The 16614-nt window shown below is 35.3% G+C and overlaps 1 protein-coding gene across 1 annotated transcript in view; it reads left to right on the top strand.

Moving 5' to 3' along the window:
• Window positions 1–16614, top strand: part of MICU2 (mitochondrial calcium uptake 2) — a 149971-nt gene that overhangs the window by 66105 nt on the left and 67252 nt on the right. The window contains exon 6 of the mRNA XM_081815494.1: window positions 15395–15460. Coding sequence (XP_081671620.1) covers window positions 15395–15460 — 66 coding nt within the window. The remainder of the gene's footprint in view (window positions 1–15394; window positions 15461–16614) is intronic.

Raw genomic sequence — 16614 nt, 5'->3', positions numbered from 1 at the left:
AAGCATAGGGAACCAAATCTTAGAAGTACTTTATCCACTATATATACCTCCCTAGATTTATTCGTAAAGTTGGAGGTAATTTTATAAAGTGGACATAATAGAGCCTCTGGTTATATCACTGTCATACTAACCAAACCAAAGTTCTGTTTTACTATTCTAATATTTGATGATAATCAAGTCTGAATAGACAAAGCCTGTAAAGGAGACACTGAACATGAAACTGAAAAAAGACAATAGAGGGGATGTTGTTTTTCTCTTTGTTGTCTTCAGGTCTCTTCTCACACTGAAAAATAGAGTTTCCTACTGCAAGAGACTAGGCATGTCTCTTTTACTGCATATACAGCCTCTATCCCTGAAATTGTTGAGCATATCTACTTTAAAAGTTTTCAGATACTTTTTCTCAAAATTACTTAACATGCTGAATTTATGGAACACTTTCTGAATACGACAATTTTTTCCTTAAATGTTTGGAAAATTCTTAGATGGTCAACTCATGAATTAAGAAAACAAGAAAAAAAGCATGTTAGGATATGCCACTGATTCTTTTTTTTTTAAGTGTAAGATTATAAAGGTCAACCTTCTAAGCTGATACAAGGTTCTTTGTGCTGATCATAGAAATAAAACAGTAAACCTGATAACTCATGAAGCATGATATAGTCAATTTAAAATAACAACATAGAGAAGATGGGGGTGTAGAAAGACCCTAAACTCACTTCCTCCCATGTATACACCAAATCTATAACTACATATGGATCAGTTCCCTCTGAAAAAGACCTGAAAACTAGTTGAACACCTCCTCCACACCAAAGGATAAAAAGGCCACATGGAAACAGATAAGAGAGTTAGAGACATGTTCTTACAAAAAAAAAAAACTTACCCCCAGCATGGTAACCCACAAGTGGGAGAGATCTTACAAATAAGAATGTATTCCTGAGGAATAAGGGGTTGAAGCCCCACATCAGGCATCCCAACTCCAACTCTTGGAAGTTACACTGGAGAGATGAGGCCCAAAATAACCAGCTTTGAAAACCAATGGGACTTACAACCAGGAGACCCAAAGGGCTGTAGAAAACTGAGACTCTAGTCTTAATAGACTCATACACAGACTCACCCTTGGATTCAGTACTTAAGTATCAGGTTAAAAAGTGCTTAGGTTGTATGTAAAGGAAATTCATTGGCTAATCTTAAAGCATCTGCTGGAGGACCACAGATCTGCTAGAACTCTCTCAATAATGGAGGTGCTCACAAGCACCATTTTTTCAGTCCCATTTCACCTTGCTACTGCTGTTTGCCCCACCCATGCACTCTCCCATGGCCCAGCCCTTCTAAACCCAGCAGTGGGCTTGTCCTACCATGCCAAATTGACAGGTATGTGCAGTCCACACAAGGGATGCCCGTTAAATGCCTGGCTCTGGTGGCCAGGGAGCATTGCATTTCTAGGCCCCACATGACTGAAACAATTGAAGGGACAATTCTTGGCAGGCTACCACCCCCAGGGCACTGCATAAACAGCAATTAAAACACATTCCCTGTCTTCCTATGACCACTCCATCAAAATGGAGATAGAGCTGTTTTGCCTCATACATAGAAACAAATACAGAGTCAAACAAAATGAAAAAACAGAGGAATGTGTTCCAGATGAAAGAACAAGATAAAACCCCAGAAAAACACCTTAACGAAATGGGGATAAGTAATTTACCTGATAAAATGTTAAAGTAATGGTCATAAATATGCTTGCCTATCTTGTGAGAAGAATGGATGAGTACAGAGTGAACTTCAACAGAGACAGAAGATATACGAAAGTTCCAGACAGAAGTCACAGAGCTGAAGAGCACCATAACTGAACTGGACAATACACTAGAGGGGTTCAAAGCAGACTAGATGAAGAAAGGATGAGTGACCTGAAAGACAGGACAGTGGAACTCACCCAAACAAAGCAGCAAAAAGAAGAAAAAAGAATGTTAAAAAGTAAAGATAGTTTAAGGGACCTATGGGACAACAGAACCAACATTCGCATTTAGGAGTCCCAAAGAGAAGTGCGAGATCAAGGGAACATAAAATTTATTTGAAAAAATAATGGCTTAAAACTTCAATAACCTGGGGAAGGAAACAAACATCCAGTTCCAGGAAACACAAAGAGTTCTAAATAAGATGAACCCAAAGGTATCCACAAGACAGATTAATGTTGAAATGTCAAAATTTGAAGATAGGGAGAATCATAAAGCACCAAGAGAAAAACAGCTTGTATGTACAAGGGAAACCCCATAGGACTGTCAGCAGATTTTTAAGCAGAAACTTTACAGGCCAGAAGGGAATGACATGATATTCAAAGTGCCAAAAGCAAATAACTTTCAACCAAGCATACTTTACTCAGTGAAGTTATCATTCAGAATTGAAGGAAAGATAAAGAATTTTCTTTTTTTTTTTAAGATTTTATTTATTTGTCAGAGAGAGAGCACAAGCAGGAGGAGTGGCAGGCAGAAGGAGAAGAAGCCTCCCTGCTGAGTGGGGAGCCTGATGCGGAACTCGATCCCAGGACCCTGGGATCATGACCTGAGCCGAAGGCAGCTGTTTAACCAACTGAGCCACCAAGGTGTCCCAGAAAGATAAAGAATTTTCAAAACAAGCAAAAACTAAAGGAGTTCACTACCACTAAACTGGCCTTACAAGAAATTTTAAGGGACTTCTTTAATCTGAAAAGAAAGGGAACTAATTAGTAAGAAGAAAACATAAAAGTAAAAATTTCAGTGGTAAATGTAAATATATAACAAAGACAATAGACTAATCACTTACAATGCTGGCATGAAGGTGAAAAGAAAAAATTAGTAAAAAAATAAGTAAATAACTATAACTACAATTAGTTAATGGATATACAAAATAAAATGATGTGTAATGTGACATCAAAAACGTAAACTGCAAGGGGAGGGGAGTAAAAATGTAAATTTTTAGAATTCAGTCTTAACTTGCTATCAATATAAAATATATTGATAGTATAAAATTTATATATATATAAAATATATATAAAGGTTGATATATGTAAACCTCTTGGTAACCACAAAGCAAAAATCTGTAGTAGATTAAGACAATGAGAATGGAATCTAAACATAACACTAAAAAAGGGCATAAGACCACAAGGGAAGAGAGCAAGAGAAGAAGAAAGAAACAAAAGAAGAACTACAAAACAGCCAAAAAACAATCAACAAGATGGCAGTACGTAAGTACCTATCTATAATTACTTTAAACATAAATGGACTGAGTTATTAAAAAAAAGACCCATCTATATATTGCCTATAAGAGACTCATTTCAGATCTAAAACAGACTGAAAAGTGAAGAGATGGAGAAAGATATTTCATACAAATGGAAACCAGAAGAAAGCTAGGTAGTTTTACTTACATCAGACAAAATAGACTAGACTTTAAAACGAACTGTGATAAAAGACAAAGATGGGCATTACATAATGATAAAGGGTTCAGTCCAGCAAGAAGATAAAACATTTGTACACTGAACATAGAAGCACCTAAATATATAAAGCAAATATTAACAGGGTGAAAATGACAGCAGTGCAGTAATAGTAGAGGACTTTAATATCCCACTTACATCAGTGGAGAGCTCATCCAGACAGAAGGTCAATAAGTAAACGTCAGCCTTAAACAAAAATTAGACCAGATGGGCTTAATGGATATATACAGATATTCCATCCAAAAGAAGCAGAATACACATTCTTCTTAAGTGCACATGGAACATTCTCCAGGATATTCTCAAATTTAAGAAGATTGAAATTATATCAAGCATCTTTTCAGGACATTGTGGTATTAAAGAAGAAATCAATCACAAAGAAAACTGGAAAAGTCACAAATGTGTAGAGACTGAACAATATGCTACTGAACAACCAATGGGTCAATGAAGAAATTAAAGGAGAAATTTAAAAAAATACCTTGGACAAAATTTTTTAAAAAATGCCTTGAGACAAATGAAAATGAAAATACAAACATAACAAAACCTGTGGGATAAAGCAAAAGCAGTTCTAAGAAGGAACTTTATAGCAATACAGGCCCTCTTAAGAAACAAGAAAAATCTCAGTCTAACTTTGCACCTAAAAGGTCTAGAAAAAGAACAAATGAAACCCGAAATTCGAAGGAAAAAATATCTAAAATCAGAGCAGAAATGAAATAGAGACTAAAAAGACAGTAGATGAAATCAGTAAAACTAAGAGCTGGTTCTTTGAAGAGAACTACAGAATTGACAAGCCTTTGGATAGCCTCATCAAGAAAAAAAAGAATCCTCAAATAAATGAAAGAAGGGAAGTTACATCTGATACCACAGAAATAGAAAGGATCATAAGAGACTTCTATGAAGAATTATACTCCATGAAACTGGACAACTAGAATAAATGGAGAAGTTCCTAGAAACATACTACCTTGATGAAGAAATAGAAAATCTGAATAGATGAATTACCAGTACAGAGATTGAATCAGTTATCAGAAACTTTCCAACAAACAAACGTCCAGGACCAGATGGCTTTACTGGTGAGTTCTACCAAACACTCAAGGAACATTTAATACCTGTACTTCTGAAACTCTTTCAAAAAATTGAAGAAGAGGGAATGCTTCCAAACTTATTTTACAAGACCAACATTATTCTCATACTAAAACCAAACAAGGACACGGCAAAAAAAAAAAAAAATTATAGGCCAATATCCCCGATGAACATAGATGCAAAAATCCTCAACAAAATATTATCAAACTGAATTCAATAATACATTAAAAAGAACATATACCATGTTGAAATGGGATTTATTCCAGGAATGCAGGGATGTTTCAGCATCTGTAAATCAGTCAGCATAGTACACCACATCAACGAAATGAAGGATAAAAATCATACAATCCTCTCAACAGATGCAGAAAAAACATTTAACAAAAAACATAAATTTAGGATAAAAAGTCTCTACAAAGTGTGTATAGAGAGACCCTTCCTCAACATAATAAAGGCCATATATTACAAACCCACAGCCAATATCATGCTTAATGGTAAGAAGCTGAAGGTTTTCCCACTAAGATCAGAAATAAGGTAAGGATGCCCATGATTACTATTTTTATTCAACATAGTACTGGAAGTCCTAGCTGGAGCAGTTAGGCAAGAAAAAAGAAATAAAAGGCATCCAAATTAGAAAGGAAGAAGCAAAACTGCCACAATTTGTGAACAACACTATTTTATGTATAGAAAAACCCTAAAGACTCCACCAAAAAGCTGTCAGAACTAACAAATTCAGTAAAGTTGAGGATAAAAAAATCAATGCACAGGAATCTGTTGGTGTTTTTATATACTAACAATGAACTATCAGAAAAATTAAGAAAACAATTCTATTTCAAATTGCATCAAAAAGAGTAAAATACCTGGAAATACACTTAACCAAGGAGGTGAAAGAACTGTAATCTGAAAACTACAATACATTAATGAAAGGAATTGAAGAAGACACAAATAAATGGAAAAACATTCCATGCTCATGAATTGGAAGAATTAATATTGTTAAAATGTCCATATTACCCAAAGCAATCTATAAATTGAATGCAGTCCCTACCAAAATTCCAGTGACATTTTTCACAGAAATAGAACTGTCCTAAAATTTGTTTGGAGCCACAGAAGATTCCTAATAGCCAAAGCAGTCTTGAAAAAAGAAAAAGCTAGAAGCATCACGCTGCCTGATTTCAAACCATTACAAATCTACAGTATAATACTGGCATAAAAGCAGACACAAAGACCGATGAGAGAGTATAAAGATCCCAGATACAAAGCCATGCATATATGGTCAATTAAATGATGACAAAGGAGGCAAGAATATAAAAATTGGGAAAGGACAGTCTCTTCAGTAAATGGTACAGGGAAAACTGGACAGCTATATGCAAAAGAATGAAGCTCTACCACTCTCTTTCACCACACACAAAATTGACTCAAAATGGATTAAAGACTTGAAGACCAAAACTTATAAAACTTCTAGAAGAAAACATAGGCAGTTAGATCCTTGACATTGCTCTTAGCAATATTTTTTTGGATCTTACCATAAAGATGTTGGCAACAAGGCATAAATGGATTGCATCAAACTACAAAGTTTCTGCATGGAAAGGAAACCAACACAATGAAAAGACAGTCTATTGACTGGGAGAAAATATTTGCAAATCATTTACCTGGTAAGAGGTTAATATCCAAAACATGTAAAGAACTCATTCAATTCAACACACAACAAAAGCAAACAATCTGTTTTAGAAAATGAGCAGAGGATCTGAATAAGCTTTTTTTCAGATAAGACATACAGATGAACAACAGACACATGATAAGATGCTCAGCATCACTAATTATCAGAAAACCACAAATCTAAACCACAAGGAGTTACCACCTCACACCTGTCAGAGTGGCTATTATCAGAAAGATAAGAAATAAGTGTTGGCAAGGATATAGAGAAAGGGAGCTCTTGTGCACTGTTGGTGGGAATGTAAATTGGTGCAGCCACTATGGAAAACAGTATGGAGGATCTTCAAAAAACTAAAAATAGAATTATCATATGATCCAGCAGTTCTACTTCTGAGTATCCCAAGAAAATGAAAACACTAATTCAAAAAGATATCTGTACCCCTCTGTTTGTCTCAGCATCATTCACTATAGCCAAGATATGGAAACAACTAAAATGTTCATCAGTGGATGAATGGATAAAGAAGTTGTATGTATATGTGATGCAGTTTTACTCAGCCATGATAAAGAAGGCAATCTTGCCATTTGTGTCAACATGGATGGACCGTGGTCATTATATTAGGAAACCTAAGTATGTAACATCTTATATTTGAAATTTTATTGAACAAACCTAGCAGTTCTTCTCAGATTAGAAGAACATATTTAGGGGCACCTGGATGGCTCAGTCGTTAAGCGTCTGCCTTTGCCTCAGGTCATGATCCCAGGGTCCTGGAATCGAGCCCTGCATCGGGCTCCCTGCTCAGCAGGAAGCCTGCTTCTCCCTCTCCCACTCCCCCTGCTTGTGTTCCCTCTCTTGCTGTGTCTCTGTCAAATAAATAAATAAAATCTTTAAAAAAAAGAAGAACATACTTAAAGGGCATGGGTTTTTTGTTTTGTTTTGTTTTGTAGATTATCTGAATGTTTCTCCAGTAAATTTTATTTATTGCTTTTCCTACCATAAGTGCTAATGCATGAGAATAGGTAATGAAAATTACTTTAATACCCAAAACATAGATATAGCAAAGTGATTTGAACAGCAAATACAAAAGTAATGATGAAATATGTTAATATAAATTCTTTTGGAAATGTCCTAAAATATAAATTGCCTCCATTGGTTTCTTTTGTGTTATGCAGTACATTCATGTTTTATTAATATCCAGATCTAGAAACTATTGAAGTAATTGCTTACTTCTCTATCCCAAGAACAAGTAAAATAGCAACTATCTGTATAAGCTATTTTCTGTCAGATAATAACAAACAATATAGCGGTGATCAAAGCCAGCAATAGTTAATACATTTAATCTTTACCTTGATAGATGGCACATCTGCTTATTTGGGCTAAGTGCCAGGGTTTTAGTGCAATTTCTTTAAACAATACCTTAATGACATGTCTGTTTACTAGTGTGAATTTCTCCTTAGGTGGTCCTTTTATTTCACACTGATTTCATACTGGCAGGAAGGATTGTGCTCTTAATATAGTAGTGGTATAATTTTATCATGCCAAATATACGTGCTAGTGTTATTATTAAGTAAATATAAAAGCTTTCAGTAGATTTATTCTTCTTGATTTGGGGATAATATTCTTGTTTCAGAATTTAAACTAACATGATTCTGAAAGCAAAAATAAGTTAAATCAATCCTACATACATTTCTTCATTTTCAGCCTGTAATTGGAAATATGGATCGATATAAATTTAAATAGTCAACTTGGCAGTACTTTTTTAATCATAGAATTTGTATTTGGTGAATGTGTCCTCCTCCTTCTTTTACCACTTATATATTATGACCACTTTACCTTCTTTCTGTTTCTCTCAAAACATCCCTATTTCTTCCACAAACTTTTTCTTCCCTCTGCCTGGAATGTCCTTTTCCCATTCCTTCTGTAGCTTTTACCATTCAGATCTCAGCCCAAATGTCCTGTTCTCACAAAGAACCACACAGAATAAACCTATCTAACAGTAATCCATACCCAGCAGTCTCAAAATCCTGTTACCCTACTTTTATTTTATCTTAGTATTGTCATACTTTGAAATACTAGTCATATTTGAAATTCTCTTATTTGTTCACTGTTTGTTATCTCTAGACCATTAGAATGTAAGTTTCATGACAGCAAGGATATTATCTGTCCTTAACTGCTATATTCCCAACACTTAGAACAACACTTTCATTACATGATAGGCACTTACTATATTGCTATCATGAATCAGTATCATGTACAGCCATTTTAAAACTGTCTTAAAACCAGAGAGTCCTTTTGGCATAAGAGAATACAGTTGACCCTTGAACAACATGGTTTTGAGCTGCACAGGTCCAGTTAGACGCAGATATTTTTATAGTACAGTACTGTAAATGTATTTCCTCTTCCTTATGATTTTCTTAATAACATTTTCTCTTCTCTAGCTTACTTTAAGAATACAGTATATAACACACTCCACATACAAAATATGCTTATGTTATCAGTAATGCTTTCAGTCAGCAATAGACTATTAGTCATTAAGTTTTAGGGGACTCAAAAGTTAACATGGATTTTCGGCTGCACAGGTTCAGCACCCCAACCCCTGTGTTTTTCAAGGGTCAGCTGTGCTAGTATAAAATGTTTATGCTCTTTCAAACGGAGCTTTTATTATAGAACTAAATGTACAACGCTACAATCTTCAAAGTACATTAAAACCTGCTATAACCCTCTCCCTGAGTACAGGCCAAAATGTTTTAGGTAAGACTCTAAGATGACAAGGTTTTTTTTATTCTTATTATTTAAAAATAGAGTATAGTTGACACACAATGTTAACATTAGTTTTAGGTGTACGACATAGTGCTTCAACAGTTCTGTGTTATGCTGTGCTCACTCTAAGTATAGTTACCATCTGTCACCCTGCAATGCTATTATGGTACCATTAACTATATTCCCTATGGTTTTATTTTTGTGACTTACTCATTCCATAACTGGAAGCCTGTATCTCTCACTTGCCTTCACCCATTTTGCCCACTCCACTGACCTCTCCTCTGACAACCATTGATTTGTTCTGTGTATAGGACTGATTCTGCTTTTTGTTTGTTTGTTTATTCATTTGTTTTCTGGGTTCCACATACAATTAAAATCATATAATATTTGTCTTTCTCTGACTTATTTCACTTAGCCTAATATCCTGTAGGTCATCACAAATGGCAAGATCTCACCTTTTTTTGTGGCTATGTAATATTCCATATCTTTATCAATTCATCTATAGATGGACACTTAGGTCGCTTCTGTGTCTTGGCTATTGTAAATAATGCAATAAACATAGGGGTCCATATGTCTTTTCATATTAATGTTTTTGTTTTCTTTGAATACCCAGTGGTGGAATTATTGGATTATGTGTTATTTCTATCTTTAATTTTTTGAAGTACCTCCATACCATTTTACACAGTGGATGTACCAGTTTACATCCCTACCAACAGCGCACAAGAGTTCCTTTTTCTCTGCATCCTTGCCAACATTCGGTATTTCTTAACATGGCAAGCTTTATCTCATACCATACCCACTTGGATAGAACTTTAGGACAGAACCTTGTTCTTCTAAATTCCACACCATATTGGAATAAGCCAATGTTGTAAAAAGCCTCCTAAAAAATTCTCATGTCAATGAACTAATCTTATTTGCTTTGTTTTATTTGTAATTATTCAATGACTGTGAAGATTGTAACAACTATATTAAATGTCATAATAAAAGATATAATTTTTAAAATTTTGTACAAAAACTTACAATCACTATGGATAACATCTATTTGTATTTTTAAATTGTTTTCTGTATGATAAATTTTGAAGAATTTTCAGTACTGGATCTAATTTTAGTACTTTAAGAGGGTCCAAATTACCAGTGTTAGAAATAAAAAAGAAATATCACCACAGATTCTGCAAATATCAGAAGGATTGAAATGGAATATTGTGAACAGCTTATTCATATGTGACTGTAAATTTGATAACTCAGATGAACTGGACAAATGCCTTTAAAAAAAAACTTACCAAAACTAACAAGAGATAGAAATCTGAATAGCCCTTTAACAAAGGCATTGAATTTGTTATCAAAAACTTTCCCACAAAGAAATGTCCAGGCCCAGATGGTTTTACTGGTGAAATCTATCAAGTATTTAAGGAAGAAGAAATGCCAAATTTTCACAGACTCTTTCAGAAAATACAAGAAAAAGGAACAGTTCCCTCTTATATCTCTGATAACTAAAACTTGGCAAAGGTCTAACAAGAAAAGTAAATTATAGAGCAACTTTCATCATGAACAAAGACACAAAACACCTAATCAGAACAAAACACATTATATACTATATAAAATAATGCACCAAAATCAAGTGAGATTTATGCAAAGAATACAAAATTTGTTTAAAGATTGAAAATCAATCAGTGCAATCCATCATACCAACAGAATAAAGGAGAGCTCAACATGATCCTATCACTACATGCTTACAAAGTATTTAAGAAAATAAGCACTTTCATAATAAAACTGAGCAAAGTAGAAATTGAAGAGAACTTTTCAATCTGATAAAGGGCATTTATAAAAAATTTAAAGATGGCATCATGCTACAGATCAAATACAGAATGCTGTCGCTTTCTGATCAGAAACAAGGCAAGGCTATATTTTCTTATCTCTTCTGTTCAACATTTTACTGAAGATTCTAATAGCGGTACAACTGGGGGGAGAATTAAAAGATTGGAAGGGAAGAAGTAAATCTGACTTTATTCACAGATATCAACAAGAAAAGTAAAGCTGCTAGAACCAAAAGCGAATTTAGGAAGTTCTCAATGTAGAATGTCAATATGGAGAAATCAATTGTATTTCCACATACTAGTAGCAAATAGTTGGAAAATGAAATTAAAATCAGTTCTCCATCATGGATCACTACATCAAAAACCAATGGTGTATTGTATGGTGACTAACGTAACATAATAAAATTTTAAAAATTAAAAAATAAAATCAGTTCTCCTCTAGATGGTATCAAATAACATAAAGTAAGTAGAAATAAGTATAACAGAAGCATTCACCAGAAACTTCAGACATTGCCAATAGAAATTCAAGAAACTTAAAAAAATGGAGAAATATACCATGTTAATGGTTAAAAGATTCAGTAGTGTTAAGATGTCATTTCTTCCCAAATTGGTCTAAAGATTTAACTTCCCAAGCAAAATCCCAGCAGGCTTTTTCTGTAGAAATTAACAAGCTGATTTTAAAGTGTATATGTAAAAACAGAGGACCTAGAACACTCAAATCAATCTTGAGAAAAAGAGCTAATCTGGGTAACTCACACTACCCGACTTTGACTTAGCACAAAGCTACAGTGATGGTGACACTGTGATACTGATCTAAGGATGGGTAAATAGATCAGTGGAAGATAATAAAGAATCCATACACGGTTGCTTAATTTTCAATAAATGACACTAGAACAATTGGATGTGTGTATGAAAAAAAAATTAGTTATAACCCCTGCCTCAAAGCATATATAGGCATAACTTGGAGTTACCACAGGTTTAGTTCCAGACCACCACAATAAAACGAATCAAATGAATTTTTTGGTTTCCTAGTGCATATAAAAGTTATGTTTATACTATACCATAGTCTGTTAAGTGTGTAGTATCATTATGTCTGAAAAACCAGTGCACATACTTTAATTAAAAAATACTTTATTGCTAAAAAATGCTAACCATCACCTGAGCTTTCAGTGAGTGGTAATCTTTTTTAGGGTCATGTATCAATGTTTATGGTTGCTGATTGATCAGGGTGGTAGTTGCTGGAAGTTGGGGTGATTGTGGCAATTTATTAAGACAGTGGAGTTTGCCTCATTGATTGAATCTTCCTTTCACAAATGATTTCTCTCTAGCATATGATGCTGTTTGATAGCATTTTACCCACAGTAGAACTTCTTTCAAAATTGGAGTCAGTCCTCTCAAACCCTGCTGACTACTTTATCAGTTAAGTTTATGTAATATTCTAAATCCGTTTTTGTCATTTCAACAATCTTCTCCAGGAGTGGATTCCATTTCAAGAAACCACTTTCTGTGCTCATTCATAAGAAGTAATTCTTAATCCATTAAAATTTTATCATGAGATTGCAGCAGTTCATATATAAAAATAATGAAAAAGCTTGAAATATTACAAGAATTACCAAAATGTGACACAGAAACACAAAGTGAACAAATGCTGCTGGGAAAATTATTCCAAGAGCCTTGCTCAGTACAGGATTGACACAAATCTTCAATTTTAAAAAATGCAGTATCTGCAAAGTGCAATAAAGCAAGGTGTGTCTGTATAAAAATGTATTTGAGATGGATTATAGGTCTAAACATAAAAACTAAAACCATAAAGCTTCTGAGAGAAAACATAAGAGAATATATTCAGGATCTAGGTTATTCAGAGTTTCTTAAGGCACTAAGCAATAACCACAAAAGAAAAAAATTAAGTTAGTCTTCATCCAAATCAAAAACTTTTATTCATTCAGAGACCCGTTAAAATGAATATGCAAAGAGCGCCTGGGTGGCTCAGTCGTTAAGCGTCTGCCTTCGGCACAGGTCATGGCCCCAGGGTCCTGGGATTGAGCCCTGCATCAGGCTCCCTGCCCAGCAGGAAACCTGCTTCTCCCTCTCCAACTCCCCCTGCCTGTGTTCCCTCTCTTGCTGTGTCTCTCTCTGTCAAATAAATAAATAAGATCTTAAAAAAAAAAAATGAATAGGCAAACTGTAGGATGGGAGAAAATATTTTCCAAGCAGGTATCTGACAAAAGACTTGTATCCAGAATATATAAAGAACTCAACAACTTAATAATTTAAAATTAAGAAGGACTTAATTGTTCCCTTCCTAGGAATTCATCTGGGAGAAATTAAAATATGTCCACAAAAAAACAAGAGAATTATATAAGAAAGCTTATGCAGAGATCTGCTGTACAACATAGTGCATGTAGTTAAGAGTACAGTGTTGTACACTTAAAAACTTAAGAAGGTACATCACATGCTAAGTGTTCTTACACCAAAGGAAAAAGAAAACACACAAATCTTTTGGAGGTGATGGATATGTTTATTACCTTAATGCATCTCAGATGTATGCATGTGTCCAAACTCATCAAAATGTATACATTTAAAAAAAAAAGTATACATTAATGTGTGCAATTTTTTGTATATTAAGTATACCTCAGTAAAGCTGAAAAAAAAAATTTATGGTAGCTTGATTCAACAGTAGTCAAAAACTAGAGACAGTGCAAACATCTGTCAACAAGTGAATGGATAAATAGTGATATATTTATACAGTGTGATACAGCTCAACAATAAATAAGAACAGACTACTTATATGCAAACATGAATGAATCTCAAAATCATTATGCAGAGTAGATGATAGCACAAAAGAATACATACCATTTGATATAATTTATTTGAATTTTTAAACTAAGTGAAACTCATTTAATGGGGAAAGGAAACTAGAACTCTTATTCTTTGTAAGGATGCAGAGAGAAAGGATTGACTGGGAAGGGACAAAAATAACTTCTGAGAAAATAGAAATGTTCTATTCCAGGATAGGAGGATGGGTTACTCAGGTAATCCATTTGTCAAAATTGTATGGCTATGATTTGTACATTTAGTGTATATAAATTTTTCCTCAAGAGCTATAAATAGTAACAATTGAAAGGAACTGGGAATGGGTAGAAGGATAAATAAACCAAGAATGGCAGAATACTGATAACTTGAAGCTAAAGATTATGTGGTTTATTACAGAGTTCTCTTCACTTTGCTGTGTTTGAAATTTTCCATCATAGAAATTTTTAAAGGAGACACAGTAAGCAAGGGGAGAAAGGTATTGAACTTGGCATTATATATTTGATTGTCAACTTAAAAAATAAGGATAAAACAAATATAAAACTTTTCAACACTTTTTCCTTAAAATAATTGTGGGGGAGATGTGGAAAAGTTTGAGGGACTAAGAGAACTAGAGATAAACCATTGCCTAAAACAAACATAATAGGGGCAGCCAAGCTTGAGATAATTAATTTGGAATTTAGTTGGAGCAATTTTCAAACTATTAATAAAGAAGTAGCCTAGAAAAAAATGAGTGAAGGTTTGTCTCCTAATTCATTTGAATCCAAAGTTTCAGATTTTGTGTACATTTAATTTTTTAAAAACTTTTTTTTTTAATTTGCTTTCCATATGAGGATTGGTACAAATGACCCTGAAAGGTAGGTTTTTAAAAGTATTCAGTCTCAGAGCACTATTGACAATTTTATAATTGGCAGAAATGTAGGTTTTTAAATTATTTTGATGCTTGTGGCACCTGAATGGCTCAGTTGGTTAAGTATCCAACTCTTGGTTTCAGCTCAGGTCAGGATCTCAGGGTTGTGAGATCAAGCCCCGATTGGGGCTCCGGGCTCAGCTCAGAGTCCGCTTGGGATTCTCTGCCTCTCCCCCTGTGCCTCACCCTGCTCCTGCTCTCTCGTGCTCTCTCACTCTCTCAAATAAATAAATAAAATGAAATCTTTTAAAAAAATTATTGTGATGCTTTATAAATGCATAAGGGGAAGAAGACCATTTTTTTATGGTATAAGTAGCTTTTGAACAGCTATATACTTGAGGGGCACCTGCGTGACTCAATCGGTTAAGCAACCAACTCTTGATTTCCACTCAGGTCAGATCTCAGAGTTATGCGATCAAGCCCCAAGTCAGGCTTCATTCTGGGTGTAGAGCGTGCATAAAGATTATCTCTCTATCTCTAAAAAAAAAAAAAAAAAAAGATTCTCTCTCCCTCTTTCTCTAACCCCCCCTTAAAAAAAAAAAGCTATATACTTAAAAATATGGCCATAAACTATTGATGATACAAAACATTAATTATGAATCAAAATTCTCTTGAAGAATGAGGGTAATCATGAAGTTTTTGTAGAGTAATGTCTTTGGAATATGTGTGTGTTAAGTAAACTAGCTTTCTTAGGAGAAAAAAATGATTCAAATTGTAATAATGTAAGTACTCCTATGATTCTTACATGATTTAAGAAAAAATAAGTAACAATATTAGCTATAATGCAGAAAGAATTTAAGTTAATATTTAACAATTAATACATATTTTATAATGAAAACTTAGCATCTGTTTCTTAGGCTATTTTGAACAGTCCAGTAGTCACACAGCTGAATTCATGTTTGCTATTTTTTTAGCTACAGAAGATCATAAGTAAACAAGATGACTTGAAGACAACAATAGCTAATGAAACAGAATGCCAGGTATGTGCAAATAAACTAAATTTTCCCAGACAGATGATATTTACAATAGTTTCTCTATTCTGTTTGTCAAGTAAATATTCACACATAGTTGGGAAGATTATCAGTAACTTCATTTTTCTAAATATTTTGAATCGATGTGCTACATTCACATGGTCCAGACTTCAAAAGGTTCACAAGGATATGTGCAGAGGGCAGCATTTTTCTCCCAGTCACCCAGTTCTCCCTGAGCAGTGAGTGCTTTCAGTGTCCTGTATATTCGCCCAGAGATACCTCATGTGTGTCTAAGTGTATCTATAAAAAAGTAACTAGAGGAAAGATGGCAGAGGAGTAGGAGACCCTATTTCAGCTGGTCCCCGGAATTGAGCTGGATATCTACCAGACGACTCTGAGCACCCACGATACCAGCCTGAGATGTAAGATCTGGATCTCTACAAACAGAATATCGCAGGTGGTTGGTTTTGAGGTACTAAGCGGGGAGCCCTGATTCCGCAGGCAGAAATCGGAGGATAAACGGCAGCGGGAGGGTGCCTGGCTGTGGGGATCCTACACTGCCGGTGAGCGACAGCCTCGTGCGCTGGGGACGGGGCACAGACTCACAGACCCGTAGCGGCTGGGAAAGGACTTTAGGGCAACCCCAGAGAAGCGGGGTCATGCGGGCGAACTGGGAGCAGCTGGCAGTTTTAGAAGCACAAAGGGCAGAGACGTGACCCGACCTGGAGGCAGAACTGGGGGCGCTGCAGAGGGGGCGCACAACCCGGGACGCTGCAGTTTATACCAGCACGGACAGAAACGGAGACGATGTGGCCTGGAGAACTCATTGAAGCACAGACTGTGGTCTCTCTGCTCTGAGGCAGAGGGTTGGAAACAGTCTCTTCTGCTCCGACTCGCAGAAGAGATGCGGAAAGCCACCAGGGAAAGCCGCCAGAGTACAAAAGCCCCAAAAACTGATTCCCGCTGAGGCCATCGCCCGCCACAGGGGGGCAGGGCAACTCCGCCCAAACAGGGTTGCCTGAGTAACAGTGCGCAGGCCCCTCCTACAGAAGACAGGCTGGGAAAACAAGAGGCCAGCAACCCTAAGGTCCCAAAAAAACAGGTGCATCTTGCTTGGGTTCTGGTCAATAATTTGGACTCTATACATTCCCTCAAACACCCAT

The sequence above is a fragment of the Leptonychotes weddellii genome, chromosome 3 (assembly GCF_054177405.1).
Source record: "Leptonychotes weddellii isolate Sample4059 chromosome 3, ASM5417740v2, whole genome shotgun sequence".
Taxonomy (NCBI): Eukaryota; Metazoa; Chordata; class Mammalia; order Carnivora; family Phocidae; genus Leptonychotes; species Leptonychotes weddellii.
This window is presented reverse-complemented; position numbering and strand designations above follow the sequence as displayed.